General features: G+C 36.9%; 1 protein-coding gene and 1 pseudogene across 2 annotated transcripts; both read left to right on the forward strand.

Annotated features, from left to right (window-relative positions):
• The first annotated feature begins 929 nt into the window (after positions 1 to 929).
• Positions 930 to 8,897, forward strand: LOC135614078 (vesicle transport v-SNARE 11-like; annotated as a pseudogene).
• A 1,241-nt stretch (positions 8,898 to 10,138) lies between these two features.
• On the forward strand, positions 10,139 to 19,258 carry LOC135614151 (lycopene epsilon cyclase, chloroplastic-like). Of its 2 annotated transcripts, XM_065111223.1 has the most exons (11): positions 10,142 to 10,607; positions 11,185 to 11,356; positions 13,965 to 14,100; positions 14,180 to 14,290; positions 14,352 to 14,454; positions 16,263 to 16,406; positions 16,492 to 16,599; positions 17,148 to 17,244; positions 17,348 to 17,476; positions 18,484 to 18,616; positions 18,970 to 19,258. In XM_065111223.1, exons 1-11 carry the CDS (start codon positions 10,311 to 10,313, stop codon positions 19,133 to 19,135), a joined length of 1,596 nt encoding a protein of 531 aa, XP_064967295.1. In that variant the 5' UTR covers positions 10,142 to 10,310; the 3' UTR covers positions 19,136 to 19,258. The 2 variants fall into 2 exon arrangements, with proteins under 2 accessions (XP_064967366.1, XP_064967295.1); XM_065111294.1 differs by lacking the exons at positions 16,263 to 16,406; positions 16,492 to 16,599 and having other exon boundaries at positions 10,139 to 10,607.
• Positions 19,259 to 19,491: the final 233 nt, after the last annotated feature.

The raw sequence follows: 19,491 nt of genomic DNA on the forward strand, positions 1-19,491 counted from the left end.
CTTAAATGTTGTAGTTATTATCTTCTTCCTTGAGTGTTGATGCAATTATTTTTTTGGTGGTGGTATAATCTCAACTTGTTCTTAATGCTCATAATCCTACAACAGTAAAAATGTTGGTTTTTCAAATATATTAAGATTGGATTTACTTTTTTTGTGTACATTGATTATTTCCAGACCCCATATTAATGGAAAGTCAAAAACCAAATTAAAATCCATTCAGCTAATATTATTTTGTTATAATTTGGATATTATTTTTGGACTGTCTTGGTCTTAACCTGAGCTTAGTATAAATAGCAACACGATTTAACTATCGTGGCGGATGCGGACAGAGGTGAACTCAGTCACGGCAATGTGGAGCTCCTCGACGTAGAGCCGGGGGAACGGCCACCGAGAGAGTGGTGGCGCTGCTTTCTTCGTTCGCTTCCTACGCCACGGCGACGTCTCTCACATCGCCGGAGAGCTTGGCTAGGTAAGAAGTTTTGAGCGGGAAGGAGGGTGTGGGGGCCGCGATTTTATGCACACGAAAACTGCGACACAGAAAGCAGACGAGCGAGTGTAGTGTATGCAAATAACCACGCTGCATAACCCCCGCCGTTCATCGCGAAAAGGTTGAACGGATGCGATAAGTTTTCAGGCGGGACAAGAGGAACAGGTGATCGAATAGGCGATTCCGCGGACTGTCATGTATGAATGTTAAAACTCCCGTCACCGTGTCCTTCCATCGCCGTTCGTTTCGGTTTCGATGCGGTGATGATCTTGATATCCACTTGATGTCGAATCGATGCGTCTTAATCACCATCCGTTTAATGGTAGTAGAAATGGCCCAAGTAAGTGTAGTAGAAATGATATTTCATGAAAAAGGATAAATACAATAAAAAACTTCAATTTTCTCGATACCCAATCGAATGCCGCCACGTAAACTCGTCGTGGATGTAAGCTACTCGACCGCTCGTTTGCTTCCTGCGAAGGAAGAGCTCCTCTCCTCTCCTCTCTGTGTTCATCTACTCTCATACGTTGGTTGTGATCTCCCCGGCCCCCAACTCCTCAGAACCATCCAAGACCCTCTGGGGGGGACGAATCCTCTTCCGCTACTAGAGTTTCTTCGCCGAGGAGGAGGAGGGGTTCCGAAGGAGGAAGGTGGCGGCGTCCAGGAAGCAGCTCCTCCCCCGCCAGCGGCGCCGCTCGCTTGCCCGGCTCCGGGTGCGCGCCGTGGGAGGGGGCGTGGACCGCTGTGTCGCCACCGGGATCTAGGAGTTCGCGGATGAGGAAGATTTCATCAAGGCGGGCGGGAGCGAGCGGCTCTTCGTCCAAATGCAGGAAGGAAAGCCCATGGAGAAGCAGGGCCAAATCGCCGAAAAGGTTTCCTTTCTCGCCTTAATCTCTTCTATTTTTATGCTTCCAGTTACATATAACTTGTCCTTTTATTGCATCGCTTTTGGAACGCTAATTGGGATAAAATGAACCTGTAAATTTATGTTGTTTGTTTGGCACTGTTTCATCTGATGAATGTTAACTCGAGTTGCAAGAGGCAGAGTGATAAGTATTGCTCTGTCTGCTAGTTTACCTCTTGTGTGTCAAGGTAGAATTGCATTAGGCATTTACACGGAGAGCATATACCGGATGACTTCTTGTGACATGAGCATCATCCAGATTATAGAAAATGTGATTTAAGTCGCAGAAGCATATCATAATAGAAATGCTTTCTCAATCTTAGCCAATTCGCACAAGGAACAAAAATTTACTGTATCACTATACTGATTAGCTTCGTCTTTCCTCTCCAACATGTTCTTTTCTCGATGCACTTTTCGTTTGTGATTCCTTCTGTTTGGACCATTAATTTGTTCAGACTAATTATAAATCCTTCTTTCAGCTGTCACCTATATCTTCAGCGGCTTTAATGTCGTGGGGGAATGACCTGAGCTTTTATCTTCCATATTAGCTCCTTGGTAATAGTCAACTGGCATATTAGAATATTCTTTACTGCTTTACTCACTGTAGCTCAGTTGAATCAACAATTTATAAATCTTGGACTCATAAGAGAGATGGAGAAATGATAGAGAGAGAGAGAGAGGAACGGATTGACCAAACTTAAGCATTGATGCTCTAATTTATAATCCAAATCTTGGTTAGATTTCTTTTATATAGAAAGTGAATTTACATCGAATATAAACATATTTTGGTACAATAAAATTATTCATTTTTTTTGCTCAAATGATTAAAAAATATATGCATGAAAGAAGTATCGCTTTAGTCTTTTTATGAAAAGTATTTGAGTGTATGGAGATGATGCATGCACTTTAAGATCAAGTACTGAACTAGTAAGAGATGCATGCACATTAAGATCAAGTAATGAACTAGTGAGAGATGCATGCACATTAAGATCATGTATATGAACAAGCCAGTAGAGCTGTATATAAGTCTCATCATGATGAGCAAATCATGGCTTATATCTCTATACTGAAAACATTCCTAGGAGAGGTCACAATTAATTAATGTATGGTAGTATTGTACATATAACTATATCTAAATTTGATTTATGTAGCAGCGTAAGCTAAATATCAATTCTAATTTTCACTCAAATATATATCACCGTATCTTTTATGGATTATTTACAAGCTAATTATAAAAACATGTTCTTTAAATATCTTATGCGGTAAGGTTTTAGTAAATGGATCAATAATTAATATAGCAAAATTTAAGTTCTTATTTGATATTAATAATTTCTGAATTTTTCTTTACCTATTAAGTACTTTATATCATAATGCATATAACTATTAAGGAATTTGTCATTCTTAGAAAAAAAAAAAAAACTGTGATATGTCATAAAGTATCTACAACAACTTAGGAGTTTGACTATACTAAGTCTTGAGATAAAATTTTATAATAATAAAAATTGTTTAATGATATCAAAACATACCACTAAATCAGTTTTTATTTTGATAATATAATTTATATTTTACTATTCTTAAAAATTACAACTTCAACTAATATAAATATGAATCATAAAGTGGACTTCCTATTGTCGAGATAATGAATATAAAAATCTCATTATTTCAAGCTAATCTAATCCCTTATATGTGAACATATAATCCTTTGTCCTTTACAAATATCTTACTACTTTATTCTTTTATAATATTATTAGGACACTGACTTTGATTAAAATTTTCATCCATAGTAATAGGTATATCATTAGCTCAACAAAACTACATACTAAATCTCTCAAGACTTGATTAATATATCTTTTTTTGAGATAGTCTTAACTATCTTTGAGATTTATCCTTAAATATCTCAATGCTAATAATATAAACAATCTCATTCACATCGATCATCTTAAAATTGTTGGTGAGAAATATCTTGGTCTCATGTAATAAACCGAGATCATTGGTGGCAAGCTTTCCTTTCCTTTCTATGCGAATCCTTTAGGTTGCTTAATATAAATTTTCTCATCTAGATTCTCATTCAAAAAAATTATTTTCATATCCATATGATATAAATTAAGATCATAATGAGCTACTAATATCATTACTATTTTTAACTAGTTAATTTAAAACTAGAGAAAATATCTCGTTATGATTGATATCTTCTTTATAAATAAAATTATTTATCATAAGTCCGGCTTTATATGGTTCAATATGAACTTTTGAGTCATATTTAGTTTTGAAGACTAATTTACAATTGACTTTTTTATAATTATTAGACAATTTGATGATTTTTAAATACCATTCCAGTCTATTAATTTTAACTTTTCTTTTATTGCATTATAGTATTTTTCAGAATCATCATTTTTCATAACTTGTGAAAATAATAAGGGGTCCTTTTGATTCTTATATCATAATCCGATTATTGTAAATATTACACATGATTATAAAAAATGATAGAGCTCCTTTTCCTTTGAGATCTTATATAAACTATCGGTTGTGATTGATCAATAAGATCATTAGTAGTCACATCAATATAATGTAAGATTTTATCAATGTTATTTTATAGTTCACCCTCATCAATTCGTTCATTAAATTTTGGATAGTGACCTGGTCAAAATCACTATTCAACGATCAAAATCCAAATCAGGGTCAAGATCAAGATCAAAATTAGATTTTGACCAATGTCAAAATCAAATGATTGTCAAAATCAATATTTTGACCAAACTAGGTCATCTTTCTTTTGGAAGACAGAGGAGGAGTATAATATTTTGGAAGAGGAGCATGTTGAAATTCTTGTAGAAGCAATGAGAATTGATCATCTTTCTTTGTTCTTCAAGAATCTTAATGATGAGGGACTCATGGAGCTGAAATCTCCCTGTTATGATCCGTAATCTCTCGATGTGATTAAAAATAATCTTGTTAGTGAGATTAGCAGACTAATTGAGAAAGTAAGGGTGATCGAAGAGGAAAAGATGTAATTTTCTAACTTTTACATATCCAGAAGAAGAACTAAGAAATCGCCTGTTGATTTTAGAGTTTGATTTGAACATCGTGACTAGCTTATTTGAAGAATTGGATCTTCAAACAGAAGCTGTAAAGATTAAATTGATGGAGAGGGAAACACGACTATCAGAAGCAAATCAGAAGGTCAAAATCCACTCAAGAAAAAAATATGTTACTAAATGAAGTCCTTGAGACTCTTCGACCGGATAATGTTGAGACTAAGCTCGTGAATGAAGAGATGGAGAAGAAAATTTGAACTTTGATAGGTGTTAACACGATCGTCGATTGGTGAGTCGGTTCGGTTGATTTTTTGTTGAAAGCGTAGGTACTTTCTAGTCACTCTTCCTAGCTGATGTGGAGAGCTAGTGCTACGGGTGGGACGAAGAAAACTGTAGGGAGAGACAATATGCTAGGAGTGGCTCAATCTTCGAGCTGCGAAGCTTGGTTTGGGAGTTGGCTGTCGGGTAGCTTCCTGGTCATGCCTCCGGGCTACGTTGATGACCCTGCACAACAGGCATGCGTCGGGAATGTCCCTACTCGACCCCTCTGATGCTTAAGTTAGGAAAACATAGAGGGAGGAAGACAAGGGTATCAACAATGAATTAAGAGAGTAAAGAGTCTCTTCTGCCTGTCTGCCCTAGCTTGGCCTGGGGCATGAGTTTTATACCTGAGCGCTAGGTGGAGCGGACGGGCTTCTGTCAATACTCCCCTTACCCGATGTGGTGGAAACATTTAATACGGGCGACGTGCCAACGCATGCTTCCAGAGGCAGCGTATGGGGATTGTCGCGATATGTCTCCGATCGGATTTTCTTGCTTATTCGGGTCAGGCAAGGTGTGGTCCTCTCGTCGTTCGTCCGACTGGTGAAGCCGAGCCATGCCGTAGACCATTAATGCGGAGCCAGGTTTATTTTCCCGACTGTAGGATCGATGAGGAATTCCTGTGGACTCACTTCGGGAAGTTGGGGCAAGTGACGTGACATCCCGTTGGTGGTCGTAGGGAGTAAGTGGCTCCGAGCCTTCGTCTAGGTGTTTCTTATGTGTTCATCCCTATCAATAGGAATGATGAGATTAGAGGTCTTCAAAAAGAAAATATGATGGTGAAGAGGGGGACATTGATCAAATGCATAAAAGAGTTGAAGATCGTGTATTGTATGCAGGGAGGAGCATCTCATCTTATTAGAACTTCAAAAAGAAACAAGTGAGATTATGCAGTGTGAAGAGCAGATTGCAACAATGTTGACCGACTTCCAGATTTTATTAGTCAATGCAGCATTGCAGGATGACAAGTTTCAAGAACTGAGAGTAGTAGAAGGCGAGGTTAGTGCAGTAGTGCAAAAGGAGGTGCCAGTTGCTGAACCATATTTATTTATCCATTACATTACACCGAAGCTCTTGCTTCCCTCCTGTTCTTGGGAGTGAAGATGGTCAACTCATTCCCTCGGTTCAACTTTAGCCGCCTAACCTCCTCCTTGTAGAACCGGTCGACATATCACACAGAGTTGATGTCTTCCCCACGAAGTGGTTGCAAAGGAGCAACAAGCGGACCGTGAAAAAGAGAAAAATGAACGTCTTTAAGAAAGTGGATGGGGGAGATGGCCATAGCTCTCGGTGTTTAAGTAGAACTACGAACGAGGAGGAGACAATGGTGAAGAGAAGTAGGAGGGTATTTATAATGGGTTAATTAGAAGTCCGGTTGGACTGTCACGAGACTCGGCATTAACTCATACATTTTGTTGAAGAGAACGGGCCGACGATTTCTGTTGAGCCCAACCGCGAGCTGCATACAACATGTGAAAGCCATCTCTACTTTTTGTGCTTACTGATTTCCCCTTCTCGTTGATCTCGTTTCCTTCGATTTCCTTTTCGTGTGGGTTTTCAAATTTAATTTCGATTCCTTTGTTCTTTTCTTCGCACAATTGGGTTTTGCTTGGTGATTTACGCCCCTGGATCGAGGATTCTAGGGTTAGGGTGTTGGATGTGGGGACCGGGGAATTAACCAGTTCTCTGATTATTAGATGCATCGAGATTAGTTGATCGCTGGATTTTTGTGCTGAATCTACTTTCGACTTTATTTCAGTGTTTGGAATCTAATGCAGTCACAATGAGCGAGGTATTCGATGGTTACGAGCTCCAGGACTGTGAGATCTCCACATCTCTCTCACGGAAATGTACATCAGCTGCACTTCTCGATGGAGGTACCCCTCTCTCTCTTTCTCTCTCTCTCTCTCTCTCTCGTGAACTTATTAAACATGTAATTTGCTCGACAGAGAAAAAGAAGCAGAAGGTATCTGAAATTAAATCTGGCCTGGAAGATGCGGAGAATCTAGTAATACGCTCGATTGTATCTCATTGGTTGATTAATAGGACCTGCAACTTTATAAGATTGCTTTTCTAGATTCGAAAAATGAATCTCGAAGCCAGAAGCTTGCAGCCGAGCATAAAGGCCAGATTGCTGGCAAAGTTGAGGGAATACAAGTAGGACCTTAACAACTCGAAGAGTGAATTTAAAACAATTACCATCCCTAATCCCAGCCAAGCTGCAAGAGAAGAGCTACTGGAGTCGGGGATGGCTGATACATTGGCGGTACGACAGGTCTTAGTTTATTGTATTTTCACTGTATATTATCATGCTTAATCATTGCATTTCTGGCTTTTTATTATAATCTGGTCGCCATGTAGTTAAAGGTTAGTTTGATAATTATGGGATTTAGGGCAACATAATTGATAAATGTTAGGCTTCGCTGATGTGAAATAACAGTTCGTATGGAAAGTTGTTTTCTTTGTTTCTGTCACATTATTCTTGGATTGTCTTTCTTCTTTTTTGTTGTTCACCATTCTTATGGAATTTGGATATCCAATTGCTATGCAACACTAAGAAGGAGTGGAAAAAAATTCTCAGTGAATGGGTTTTACTTTTTTGTTTGGAAGTATAGTATAAACTGACTAATACTGAAATATGAACTAAGGTTATATGGAGGAGGCATGGAGCTATATGATGCTAAACATAGAAGTTAGCAATGAACAACATATTGAACATGTGTAACTGCTAAATAACCACTTGTTGGCCTTGGAGATTGTAATTCAGGTATCAGTAGGGAACGGTTTATGTTGGGTTTATCATGAATTAGCCCTCAGTGACCTAGCTAGTCATTATTTTTTTGTAATTTCCTGCATAGGAGCTGGTGATTACAGTGGTGGTGACAGGTTCGACTTTGATCAACTAAATAGCAGCATGGAAACAGAGTGTTGGATTTGAATCTAGGTAATGTGGAGGCTTCATGTCTTTACTTCGAGCTGTGCAGAATGAATTGCTAGTGTTTTATCAATGTGTATGTATCAACTTGTATTTAAATAATTTGGTGGTACAGGTCTCTGCTGATCAAAGGGCAAGGTTATTAATGTCAACTGAGAGACCCAACAAGTCTAGTGACAGGATAAAGGAGCGCATAAGGTCAACACTGGAGTCAGAAGAAGTTGGTGTTTCAGTTCTTCAATACTTGCATCAACAAGGGAACCTCACTTACATGCCCATGTAACTGTATGTTTCTGTTCTAATCTTCTTGTTCTTGTGACAACTTCATGTACTTTTTGTCATGGGTTAATCGTTCATATTCAGTGCCATCTGTAGTTTTTGTGCTTACTGATGTGATCATCTTAGTTAATGCCAATCGGACAATTTAAGTCGAAATTGGAAGATGTGAGAACATAGCTACTTCTTTTTTTGGGGTTCTCCTTTGGGACTTTTCCTAATGGGATGAGTGTGTTAGTACAACAGCATCTGTTCATAAGCTAAATTTGGCATCATGGATCTAGTCACAAGATGGTCATAGTTGGGGTTTTATTTCTTTCAATTATATTAATCTTCTCTTGTCATATGTTTCGGCAATATCTTAAAGCTAAAAAGAGGAAATAAGGTGTTCATGGTACAAGGGATGACACAGTCATAATTGACTCTATCTGAATGTACTTGTTGCAAATATAATTCTTTTTTCAAGATCAAGATTTTAAATTTTAGTTCTCCAATTCGATCGTTTACAAATGCTAAAGCAGGGACTAAGGACTGAATTCGTTACCACAAATAAATCATCAAGAACCAGTAAGCATTCATCCAAAAAGGTGAACTGAGAAATTGCTAATCAATTATACCAGTGTTTAAGGCTCTCAATGAAGTCCCTTCCATCAGTTATATAGATCAGGCAATGAGTTTATAAATCTTTGAGTTGGAAGATTAGCTCTGGTTCTGGCAGTTATTTTGATCCTGTATTTTAAGCTTGCCCATTGAAGTCCGAGATTGTATCGCTCGGGCCTGCTCAACTTGTGGTCAATGCTTTTGTGAAATAATGAAGTTTACCATATCTCTCTTATTCTGCAAGATGATCAATTCCATTACTCCTACCATTTCAGTTACCTTGCTGCCTGCTGCATCCAATTGGCAATGTTGGAGATGGTAAGCCATCCACAGGTAGGAAAAGTATTCTTGTTCAAGTACTTTGTATTATGCATCATTGAGCAAGGAGAGCTGTATATGGACGAGGGTAAACACTGTTTTTGATCGAGAATCAGGAGGTTTGCTCATCAAACAGTAATGTCTGTCTTTGGTTTTTTATTATTTTATTGTGATACTCAAGCATATATGAATGATCTGATTTAAGCAAACAGGTTTAAGGTCAACCTATATGTTCTTGTTAGATCAAAAATATTCTTGTTGTTGTAAACACATTTCTGGTTTCCAAACCCCCCTCCCCCTGTATGAGGCTGCTTCGCCTCCACAGAATCCACTTCAAGAGAATTCTGCAATATTATTGATTGTTGTCATAATAACATTTGTTGGGTTGGATAGTATGACAATTCTTCAAATTTTCTTGCACTGATTATGAAATTGTAGCAATTTGAAGTGCTTGAGGTCTTAAATGTTGTAACTATTATCTTCTTCCTTATGTGTTGATGCAATTATTTTTTTGGTGGTGGTATAATCTCATCTTGTTCTTAATGCTCATAATCCTACAACAGCAAAAATATTGGTTTTTGAAACCTATTAAGGTTAGATTTACTATTTTGTGTCAATTGATTATTTCTAAACCCCATATCGATTGAAAGTCAAAAACCAAATTAAAATTCCAACCAGCTAATATTATTTTGGTTTGCTTTGGAATATTATTTTTGGATTGCGGCGGATGCGAACGGAGGTGAGCTCAGTGACGGCCGTGTGGAGGTCCTCGACGTAGAGCAGGGGGAACGGCCACCGAGAGAGTGGTGGCGCCGCCTTCTTCTTCGTTCGCTCCCTCCGCCGTGGCAGCTTCTCCCATATCGTCGGAGAGCTTGGCTTGATGAGTGTGTGGCGGTCGCGACTTTTATACGTACGAGCGAGTACCGTGTACGCAAATAACCACGCAGCTTAACCCCCGCCGTTCATCACGAAAAGGTTGAACGTGTCCTTCCATCGTCGTTCGTTTTGATTTCGATACGGTGATGATCTTGATATCCACTTGATGTCGAATCGACGCGTCTTAATCACCATGCGTCTTGATCCTCCGATGCTGTCCGCTCAAGAAAGGGTAGTAGAAATGGCCTAAGGGAAATGATATTCCAATAAAAAAGGATAAATAGGAAAAAGAGCCATATCCGGTAGCTGGCTACAATTTTCTTGATACCCAATCGAATGCCGCCACGTAAACTCGTTGTGGATGTAGGCAACTCAACCGCTCGTTCGCTTCCTGCAAAGGAAGAGCGCCTCTCCTCTCTCGGTTCATCTACTCTCGTACGTTCGTGGTGATCTCCCCGGCCTCCAAAACCCTCTGGGGGGAGGTTTCCTCTTCCACTACTAGAGTTTCTTCGCCGAGCAGGAGGAGGAGGAGATTTGGTAGCGGAGCTTGCGGCAGTGGACATGGAATGCTTAGGCCGCGCGAACTCCGCAGCGATCTCCGTCCACTTCGACGAATGGAGGTTCCGAAGGAGGAAGGTGGCGGCGTACGGGAAGCAGCTCCCCCCCCGCCAGCGGCGCCGCTCGCTTGCCCGGATCCGGGTGCGCGCCGCGGGAGGGGGCGTGGACAGCTGTGTCGCCACCGGGATCGAGGAGTTCGCGGATGAGGAAGATTTCGTCAAGGCGGGCGGGAGCGAGCGGCTCTTCGTTCGAATGCAGGAAAGAAAGCCCATGGAGAAGCAGAGCAAAATCGCCGAAAAGGTTTCCTTTCTCGCCTTAATCTCTTCTATTTTTATGCTTCCAGTTACATGTAACTTGTCCTTCTATTGCATCGCTTTTGGAACGCCTTATGGGATGAAGTGAACCTGTGAATTTATGTTGTTTGTTTGGTACTGTTGAATCTGGTGAATGTTAACTCGAGTTGCATGAGGCAGAGTGATGAGTTGCTGAAAGAACGTATTGCTCTGTCTGCTAGTTTACCTCTTGTGTGTCAAGGTAGAATTGCATTAAAGGATGTGTCAGAATAATGAGAACCAGATCTGAGAGCTTGGTTTCACCTTTAAGCATTTACACGCAGAGCATATACCAGATGACTTCTTGTGACATGAGCATCATCCAGATTATAGAAAATGTGATTTAAGTCGCAGAAGCATATCATAATAGAAAAGCTTTCTCAATCTTAGCCAGTTCGCAGTAGGAACAAAATTCACTGTATCACCGTGCTGAGTAGCTTCATCTTTCCTCTCCAATATGTTCTTTTCTCGATGCACTTTTCATTTGTGATTCCTTCTGTTTGGACCATTAATTTGTTCAGGTTAATTGTAAATCCTTCTTTCAGCTGTCACCTATATCTTCAGCGGCTTCTACATTGGATTTGATCGTAATTGGTTGTGGTCCAGCTGGTCTTTCTCTTGCTGCAGAATCTGCCAAGAAAGGATTGCAAGTTGGTCTTATTGGACCAGATCTTCCATTCACAAATAATTATGGTGTATGGGAAGATGAATTCAAGGGTAATTGTGTGATTGTCATTCAAATTATGCTTATACATCAATTATATTTCTTCTTTCTTGGAAGAACAATTAGCTTTTGTCTTTCTAAAGCTGCCTATACTTCTGTTTATCTTTTTCTTTGCTGAAAAAATTGCTTGTGAAATGAATCCATGTTAGCTTTACATTCTCATCAGGTTTCATCAAGTCCAGAGGAATTACTATAAATAAACAATCACTTCAACTTAAAAATATTCTAACACCTGACTTTCACTAATGGCATTCCATGTATGTTGTCATATCAAAGAGCCTATGCTTTTGTAATTTTACAGACAATTAGATAGAAACTAATCAGTCTAAATTATACAAAGATAAGGCTCTACTTCCCCAGTTTAACTAATCTTAAAAAAAGATAAAAAGTGTGCCACTTTGAAAGATATATGTCCACAATTTTGTCTTTACCATAAATGATAATGCAAATATGTAACTAGACTTGGTAAGTCTGTCATCTCTAGTGATAACACATGGTCGATTCTTGGAGTATAATCTTATAGTATGTACTTTTTAAGTTTTAACACCCAAAAGTTGATTAAAATCATTGAATATATTGAGGGGAACACCTTTGCTAATTTAGCCTCCTTTTCTTTTGACCAACTAGAAAACAAAACAGTCTCTTTATGTTTATGATATTGATTTCTAAAATGCCTCATATTAGAAAATATTATTGATTTTATTTCTAGAAAAGAAAAGAAACTAATTACTATTCCAAATAGTTTGGATTTGTCAGACAACCTGAACTACATCCTGATTTCAAGCAAGACATAACACCTGATTAGATCAAATTGGTAACACACATGTTCATTCATACAAAGCATTTACTGATATAAGTAGAAGCCATTGAAGGGTGAAGAACCTTGAACTTGGCTAACTACTGATCTAATAGTTTCCTGAATTTAGTTGATAGAATCAGAATCTTTTATCACCCCCTCAGAAGAAATCACATCAGCATGTTAATTTCAAGCTGGCTAGCGATGGCTTTATTTACATTGTAATTTACATAATAACATATTGTCTCATAAAACAAACACACTAGATCTGGTCATGGGAAAATACTGGGTCTGGATATGAGAGCCTTTCCTGAAACTGGATTAGAATTAATATTTAAGTCCAAATAAAAATCTGTCGGATATGGTTATATTGTTAAAATGGATTGCGTTGCTGAAATATGATAAAACGAAGATTTATGCCTCCACTTTTTCTAGAAGTTTGAGCTTTTGGGATAATATTTATCTGACTTTTCCTACTTTTATTGTTATGACCCAATTTGATGGGATAATTGGTCTATCAATTTTATTGGGCTTAAACCATTGACCAAAATGCTTAAGTTAAAGTTAATAAATATATGCTCATTAGACCCTAGACTATCTTAGTCTTGCTCACTTCCAATGTGAGACTAATCAGGAGGTTACAATTAAAGCTAAGTTTCCAACTAATGATCCACTATGATATCATGAATTGGATAGCATGATAAATGATGAGTTGGATGACTACTAATCTTATAGTAAGATTTTAGTATGAGTTGTAAATCAGTTTATTTTATCAAAAATAGAAAAAAGCTCTACTTTTTAATCTAAAACTTAAGCTCATCTTGTACTTGAGGTAATGTCATTTTCATTTGGTTTAGGATTATCATTTTGGCTATCATGCATTCTCCCTCTTAGTTTAGGATCCATATCTTCCTTTTATTAGCATAACAAGTCTAACTTAGTGTGATGTATGTGTTAAACCACTGACCTGTCACTATTATAGACTTTGTTTCCAATCACAGGCCACACCTAATATATATATGTATATATATACAAGGTTTAAAATATCGTACCATATCGTATCGGCGTTTCGACATTCGCTCGGTACGGTACGATATAGTATACCGAACACACACACACCCACACACACACACACACACACACACATATATATATATTTGGCGACGTCGCCTCATTTTTATATATAAAATATTTATATATAAAATATTTTTCTAAAAGGCGACGTCGAGTTGCCTTTTTCGGTGACGTTGCATTTAATATATATATATATATATATATATATATATATATATATATATATATATATATATATATATATATATATATATATATATATATATATATATATAGTTTTTTCCTTCTCCGGGTGACATCGCCAAGGCGACGTGATGTCGCCTTTATATATATATATATATATATATATATATATATATACATACATATATATATACCGTCCGGTAACGGGCGGTCTATGTACCGGTCAACTAATGAACCGGTATATACCGCCCATACCGGGCGGTGTTATTCGAAACTGCATACCTTGTATATATACATATATATATATATATACATATATATATATATATAAAGATACATATATATATATATATACATACATATATATATATATATACATACATATATATATATATATATATATATATATATATATATATATATATATATATATATATATATACATACATATATACATGACTTTTGAGCTTTCCTTCCAATTTTGTTTGACTAAATGACTTTGAAGTCATATCTAACCTATTTATATTGCTTATATTCATCCTTTTTAGATCTTGGCTTAGAGAGCTGTATTGAGCATGTTTGGCACGATACAATTGTGTATCTTGATAGCAATGATCCAATTTTAATTGGCCGTGCATATGGTAGGGTTAGTCGACACCTGTTGCATGAAGAGTTGTTGAGAAGGTAAGCATGATTCTTGTGTTTCACTTCCACAACTAAGTGATGAATCTTTGACTGATAATGGTATGGCAATTATCTTCAGGTGTCAGGAATATGGTGTAATGTATCTTGATTCAAAGGTGGAAAAGATTATTGAAGCAAGTAATGGATGTAGCATGGTTGTTTGTGAAAAAGACCTTATGATTCCTTGCAGGTACTACAAGGTATGTGGTTCATTGTTAGTTAAATTTGATGTCTGACTATTGAAAGTACAGGCTTGCTACTGTTGCATCTGGCGCAGCATCCGGAAAGCTTCTCGAATATGATGTAGGAGGTCCTCGTGTTTCGGTACAGACAGCATATGGAGTGGAAGTTGAGGTAGGAAATGATTATAAATAATGTTCCTTTTGTAGTATGTTGTTTAGAATTTAGATGGCACTAGACCGTCCTTGCAGATTTCCTTATCAATCTCAATTTTTTTCATGTGGATGCAACTCCATTATGCTTAATTTTCGATTTTGGCTTTAAGTAGCATATTATATATTTTCAACATTATTGGCCAAATTTACTAAAGATACTAACTTGTGGCCTATAACCCAATAACAAGCCACCTGACTTCCAGACACTACCAGCACAATCTTATGCTTTATGCTGTTGTACAAAAGCTTTTTGTTCAAGTATAGGTATATGCTAAAATTGAAACCAAGAGAAATGATGGAGAGGTTGCTAATATGCTTGGCACATATCATGCTAGTAACTGATATGTGGACAATTCATGGATCTAAAAACACTGAATTATTGTTAAACATATTGAGAAATTTGTACATGTCATCATTGCTTCAATCTGTTAAAGACCCGGGAATCTTGTGAAATTTAAAATGCTGATCTTTTGAACTTTTGTGATAAACCTTCAAAAAGTGGAGCTACTAATCTGCACTGGTTGTTGATTTTACTGGTCATATGATGGTTAAATGACGAAGTACAGCATCAAAATCTAGCTTTTCCCTTTTGCTCCAACCAGAAATGCAGTGATATTTATGTCACCTTATGCTTAGTAAGTTGAATGGCATCCCTGGATTATTGCCAAGAGTTTATACTTTCGTTAGCCATAACATGATTAGTAAGTTGAATGGCATCCCTGGAGTACTGTTAATGGTTTATACTTTCATAAATATAACACGATTTGCAAAACTTATTGACAAAGTAGAGTTTCTTGGTTCGGTTCATCACATCAGTTAATTCCTTTGGAAGGTCTCAAACTCTCTAAATCTAGCATTCTAATATAAAGGGAACAGTATTCTCACACTTTTAGTAAAAAGGAACTTCCATCAATTAAGTTTTGCAAATTGATATCCATTAACAATACTGCTTGAGCTTGTATATGCATGAACAGCCCTAATGGTAAATCAATCTTTTCAGAATATTTGGTTACATGGCATTCATTGTATAGTGCTTGGTACATCTCCATCTGTATTTCTGAAGATTTAATACAAACACTGCACTATTCATGAGAATGTCAAGTTTGTCCCATTTACTTCTTTATTTAAAAAGCTGAACACAAATGTGATTAGGCAATATGCTATTCATGCCTGCTCAGTTGCATCTCAAGATTTAGCAGAAAATTGCCTGCTTTCTGGTGTCATGCTTGGTTTAAATTGTTCTTAGAAAATTATGGGTATACTGACAATTAAAAACTCTTCAAGGATGAATATTACTGCAAAAAATAGTAACATAAAGGAAATGTAGGAGGATCCCTGAAATAGAAGTGATAGGGTGTTGCAATTATATATTTAAGACATGCAGCAACCATGCAAAAAAATCTTGCCAACAGAACTGTTATATGAACAAGCATATTTAGCCAACTGTTTAGTGGAAGGCAGCCAACTTTTAGAAACTACACAGGAAAAAATGCCTTAGAGTGGTATACAAAAAACAGATGTTTACAAGTAGCAAAATTTTGATGTCCTACTTTTTTTTTTTTCCAGCTAATTAATGGATCCTGTTCTTCATGTTTTGGAATACAAAGATTGAAAACTGTGGGAAATTTACTAGCATTGTATCAAATTTTCGTGTATGTGATGCTTGTCGAATATGAAAACTTTTTGTGATTGTTTACTTCTTTCTTTTTGATCTTTTTAGTCATATAACTCCTAGCTGTAAATATCTCTGTGGTATGTAATTTCCAGGTGGAAAACAATCCATATGATCCCAGCTTAATGGTTTTCATGGACTACAGAGACTATGTGAAAAACAAACAAAAATGTCCTGAAGCAGAGTACCCCACATTTCTTTATGCAATGCCCATGTCATCTACAAGAGTCTTTTTCGAGGTTTCTTTGCTATGTTCACTAAACGTTTTTGTTAAGATTTACTCACACATTATAATCAGAAGGTTCAATGGTGACTTGATTATAGGAAACATGTTTAGCATCAAGAAATGCCATGCCCTTTGATCTTCTCAAGAGGAAGCTCATGTCTCGGTTGGACACTATGGGAATTAAAGTATTGAAAGTCTATGAAGAGGTGAGCTGTTGAGATAGGCTTCTGAATTTTTGTCATATAATTTTAAAACAGAAAAGGTTGTGGACTTCCATATGCGCTTTTGCCGAGCTAATCAGACTATTAGCAGTGTGCATGAAACTCCAGCGAAATCATCAATCATGACACAGCCATCAAGATTGAAGCTTCTCTTTTTTTCTAAAAACACATTGTTGTATCAAATATGGATAACTTTGAAAGCTGGGACAAAAATAAAGTATTTCTCTTGCTATTCATCAAGCAACCATAAAACAACTGTCAAAATAACCAACTATTTTTTAAACTGATATAAATTTCAGTTGAGCCCGAAAGTTGAATTTTGCAGCTGAAAGTTTCTATTTTGATTCGCAAGTTTCAATAGTTTTCTCCCAGTTCTCTTGTCCTAAGAAATTCGGATTGTTCTCATATTTCTTGTTTAGTAACAATCAACACTGCAACTACTCCTAGTGGGGTTATGAAAGTTACTTGCTTTCATCTGCAGTATGATGACTTTTTTGGTCTGGAAGGAGATTAAGCTTTGGCATATTTTGCAGGAATGGTCCTATATTCCTGTTGGTGGATCATTGCCAAACACAGAGCAGAAGAACCTTGCATTTGGTGCTGCAGCTAGCATGGTGCATCCAGCTACAGGTATGAAGTCCATGGTTCTCAACTTCCCAGTTCACCTATGTTTCCTTTTTTATATATTTTTGTATATACAGTGACTGTAACCATCATTATAACAAATAAACAGGATATTCAGTTGTTCGGTCCTTGTCAGAAGCTCCAACTTATGCTTCCGTGATAGCAACTATTTTGAAGAAAGAAATCTTTCCTGACCAGAATTCAATGATATCAAATATCAATAATCCCTCAATGCTAGGTACGATAAAGGTTCCCTACGACAATAATTGTCATTTTTTCATCCGTTTCAAGTGTTAAATGAAATTAATTCTTCTGATTATCATCTTTCTTTACCAAAGCTTTAAAACCCTAGTTAGTTTTCTGTTCAAAATAAAGCATAAATAGATATTGCTATAAAAAATTTGAATGTTTTGGCATGCATTTATGATATACCTAGTTTTCTCTCTTAATCTGATACTATAAATCTACAGGTTCAAGTTTTAGCTTTATATAATCAGCTTTTTGATGATGGAAATATTTTTTTGATGTATAATATTTGAACAGTTTGATAGAAGAACTAATGTTCGCTAGTTGAAGTTAGATGATTTCACTGTTTGATACTAAGTGCAATAATTGTTTGAACTTTGAAATTGCCTCTCCTTTGAGGACAAAATTTTCCAGAATGATATTTCCCTCTAGTGCACAAATATAGTCTCAGTTAATTGACCAGATCTGAAGACTTCCATAGTTTAGTGAAGACGAGATTGAATCATGGATGTAAAAGAAAAAAAATGAGGTTCTTGAAAAGAAATAGCAAATGCAAAAGATACGTATTGGAATGTTGTGCATCTGAAAGCAGCAAGTTGCAGCAACTGTTCATAGCTTAATCACTATTTATCAAGCTTTCAAGGAGGAATGACCCATTATAAAATTTAACCAGCTGTGGGAAAATGAACCATTTACTGGATCCAATTATACTCAATTTTATAGTAAACAAGTTGACAAACTTAAGTAGCAGGTGAACAAGGAAACAAAAATTGAAGATTGTGTTAAATAATGAAGGTTGCTTTTGAGTGACATTGCCATTTCCATGACTGGTATCTAAAAGTTGTCATACGATGAGCATTGTCAGAATTTTTTTTTCTGAAAAGATACATTCTTGTGCAAGTCAAAGCCATAATTTGTATCATCCAACTTCCAATACTAGTTGGTAATTCACTTCCTGTACTGATATTATACTATGAAAACTTCTATTCGTTATTGTAGCATGGAGAACCCTTTGGCCACAGGAAAGGAAACGGCAAAGATCATTCTTCCTCTTTGGGCTAGCACTAATACTGCAGCTGGATATTGAGGGCATCAGAACCTTCTTCCAGGCATTCTTCCAGTTACCAAACTGGTGAGTCTATCTTTCTCGACAATAACCATGAAGAAAGTGCAAGTCATAAATTTGATCTTTGAACTCTCATATCTATGTCTTTTGCAGTTTAATAGTCCATTAAAATATGCTACCCATACTTGATATGACACATTGTTTTCTTTGAAATAAAATTATCAATTCATTTTATTAGACTTCATGTCCGCGATAGAAATTCAGAAAACCATGAACATTAACATGTCAAAAGTCTTAACACCTGCAAGAATTTTTTCCCAAGGTGAGATCGAAACCTACCTAAACCATTCTCAAGGCTGACAAACTTCTGTTGCAGATGTAGCAGCAAATAACTCTTATGATCTTGATTTCACCTGCAGGATGTGGCAAGGCTTTCTTGGTTCCTCACTTTCATCTGTGGACCTAATATGGTTTGCCTTCTACATGTTTGCCGTAGCCCCAAACAGCATGAGAATGTCTCTTGTCAGACATCTGCTCTCCGATCCTACTGGCGCAACCATGTTGAAGACATACCTCACACTGTAAATCCTCTTAAGATTCACAGCTATCTTAAGTTTTGATTATTGTACATATCATCCCGGAGACTAAGTTATGTTCTGTTTGGTGTCGTTACCTTTGCATGAATAGCATAGTAGTGAGATTCTTAGATGCAGCAGAGCAGGAGGTATTGTGAAGGAAGTTTACCAATAAATGTTATGATATCTACCAGCTTTTACAGGTCTAAATGATTTTTCTTCATTAATTTTGCAGGTTAAATTCCCATTAAATGAGATTATCGATTAATGCATTCAGGAAAAATCATGAACCGACTTCGAGATCGGTCCGATCCCATTAGATGTAAGAGAATTAGATTTCATGCATGAACCGGTCGGTTCTTTAAC

Source organism: Musa acuminata, chromosome BXJ1-1 (genome assembly GCF_036884655.1).
Source record: "Musa acuminata AAA Group cultivar baxijiao chromosome BXJ1-1, Cavendish_Baxijiao_AAA, whole genome shotgun sequence".
NCBI lineage: Eukaryota > Viridiplantae > Streptophyta > Magnoliopsida > Zingiberales > Musaceae > Musa > Musa acuminata.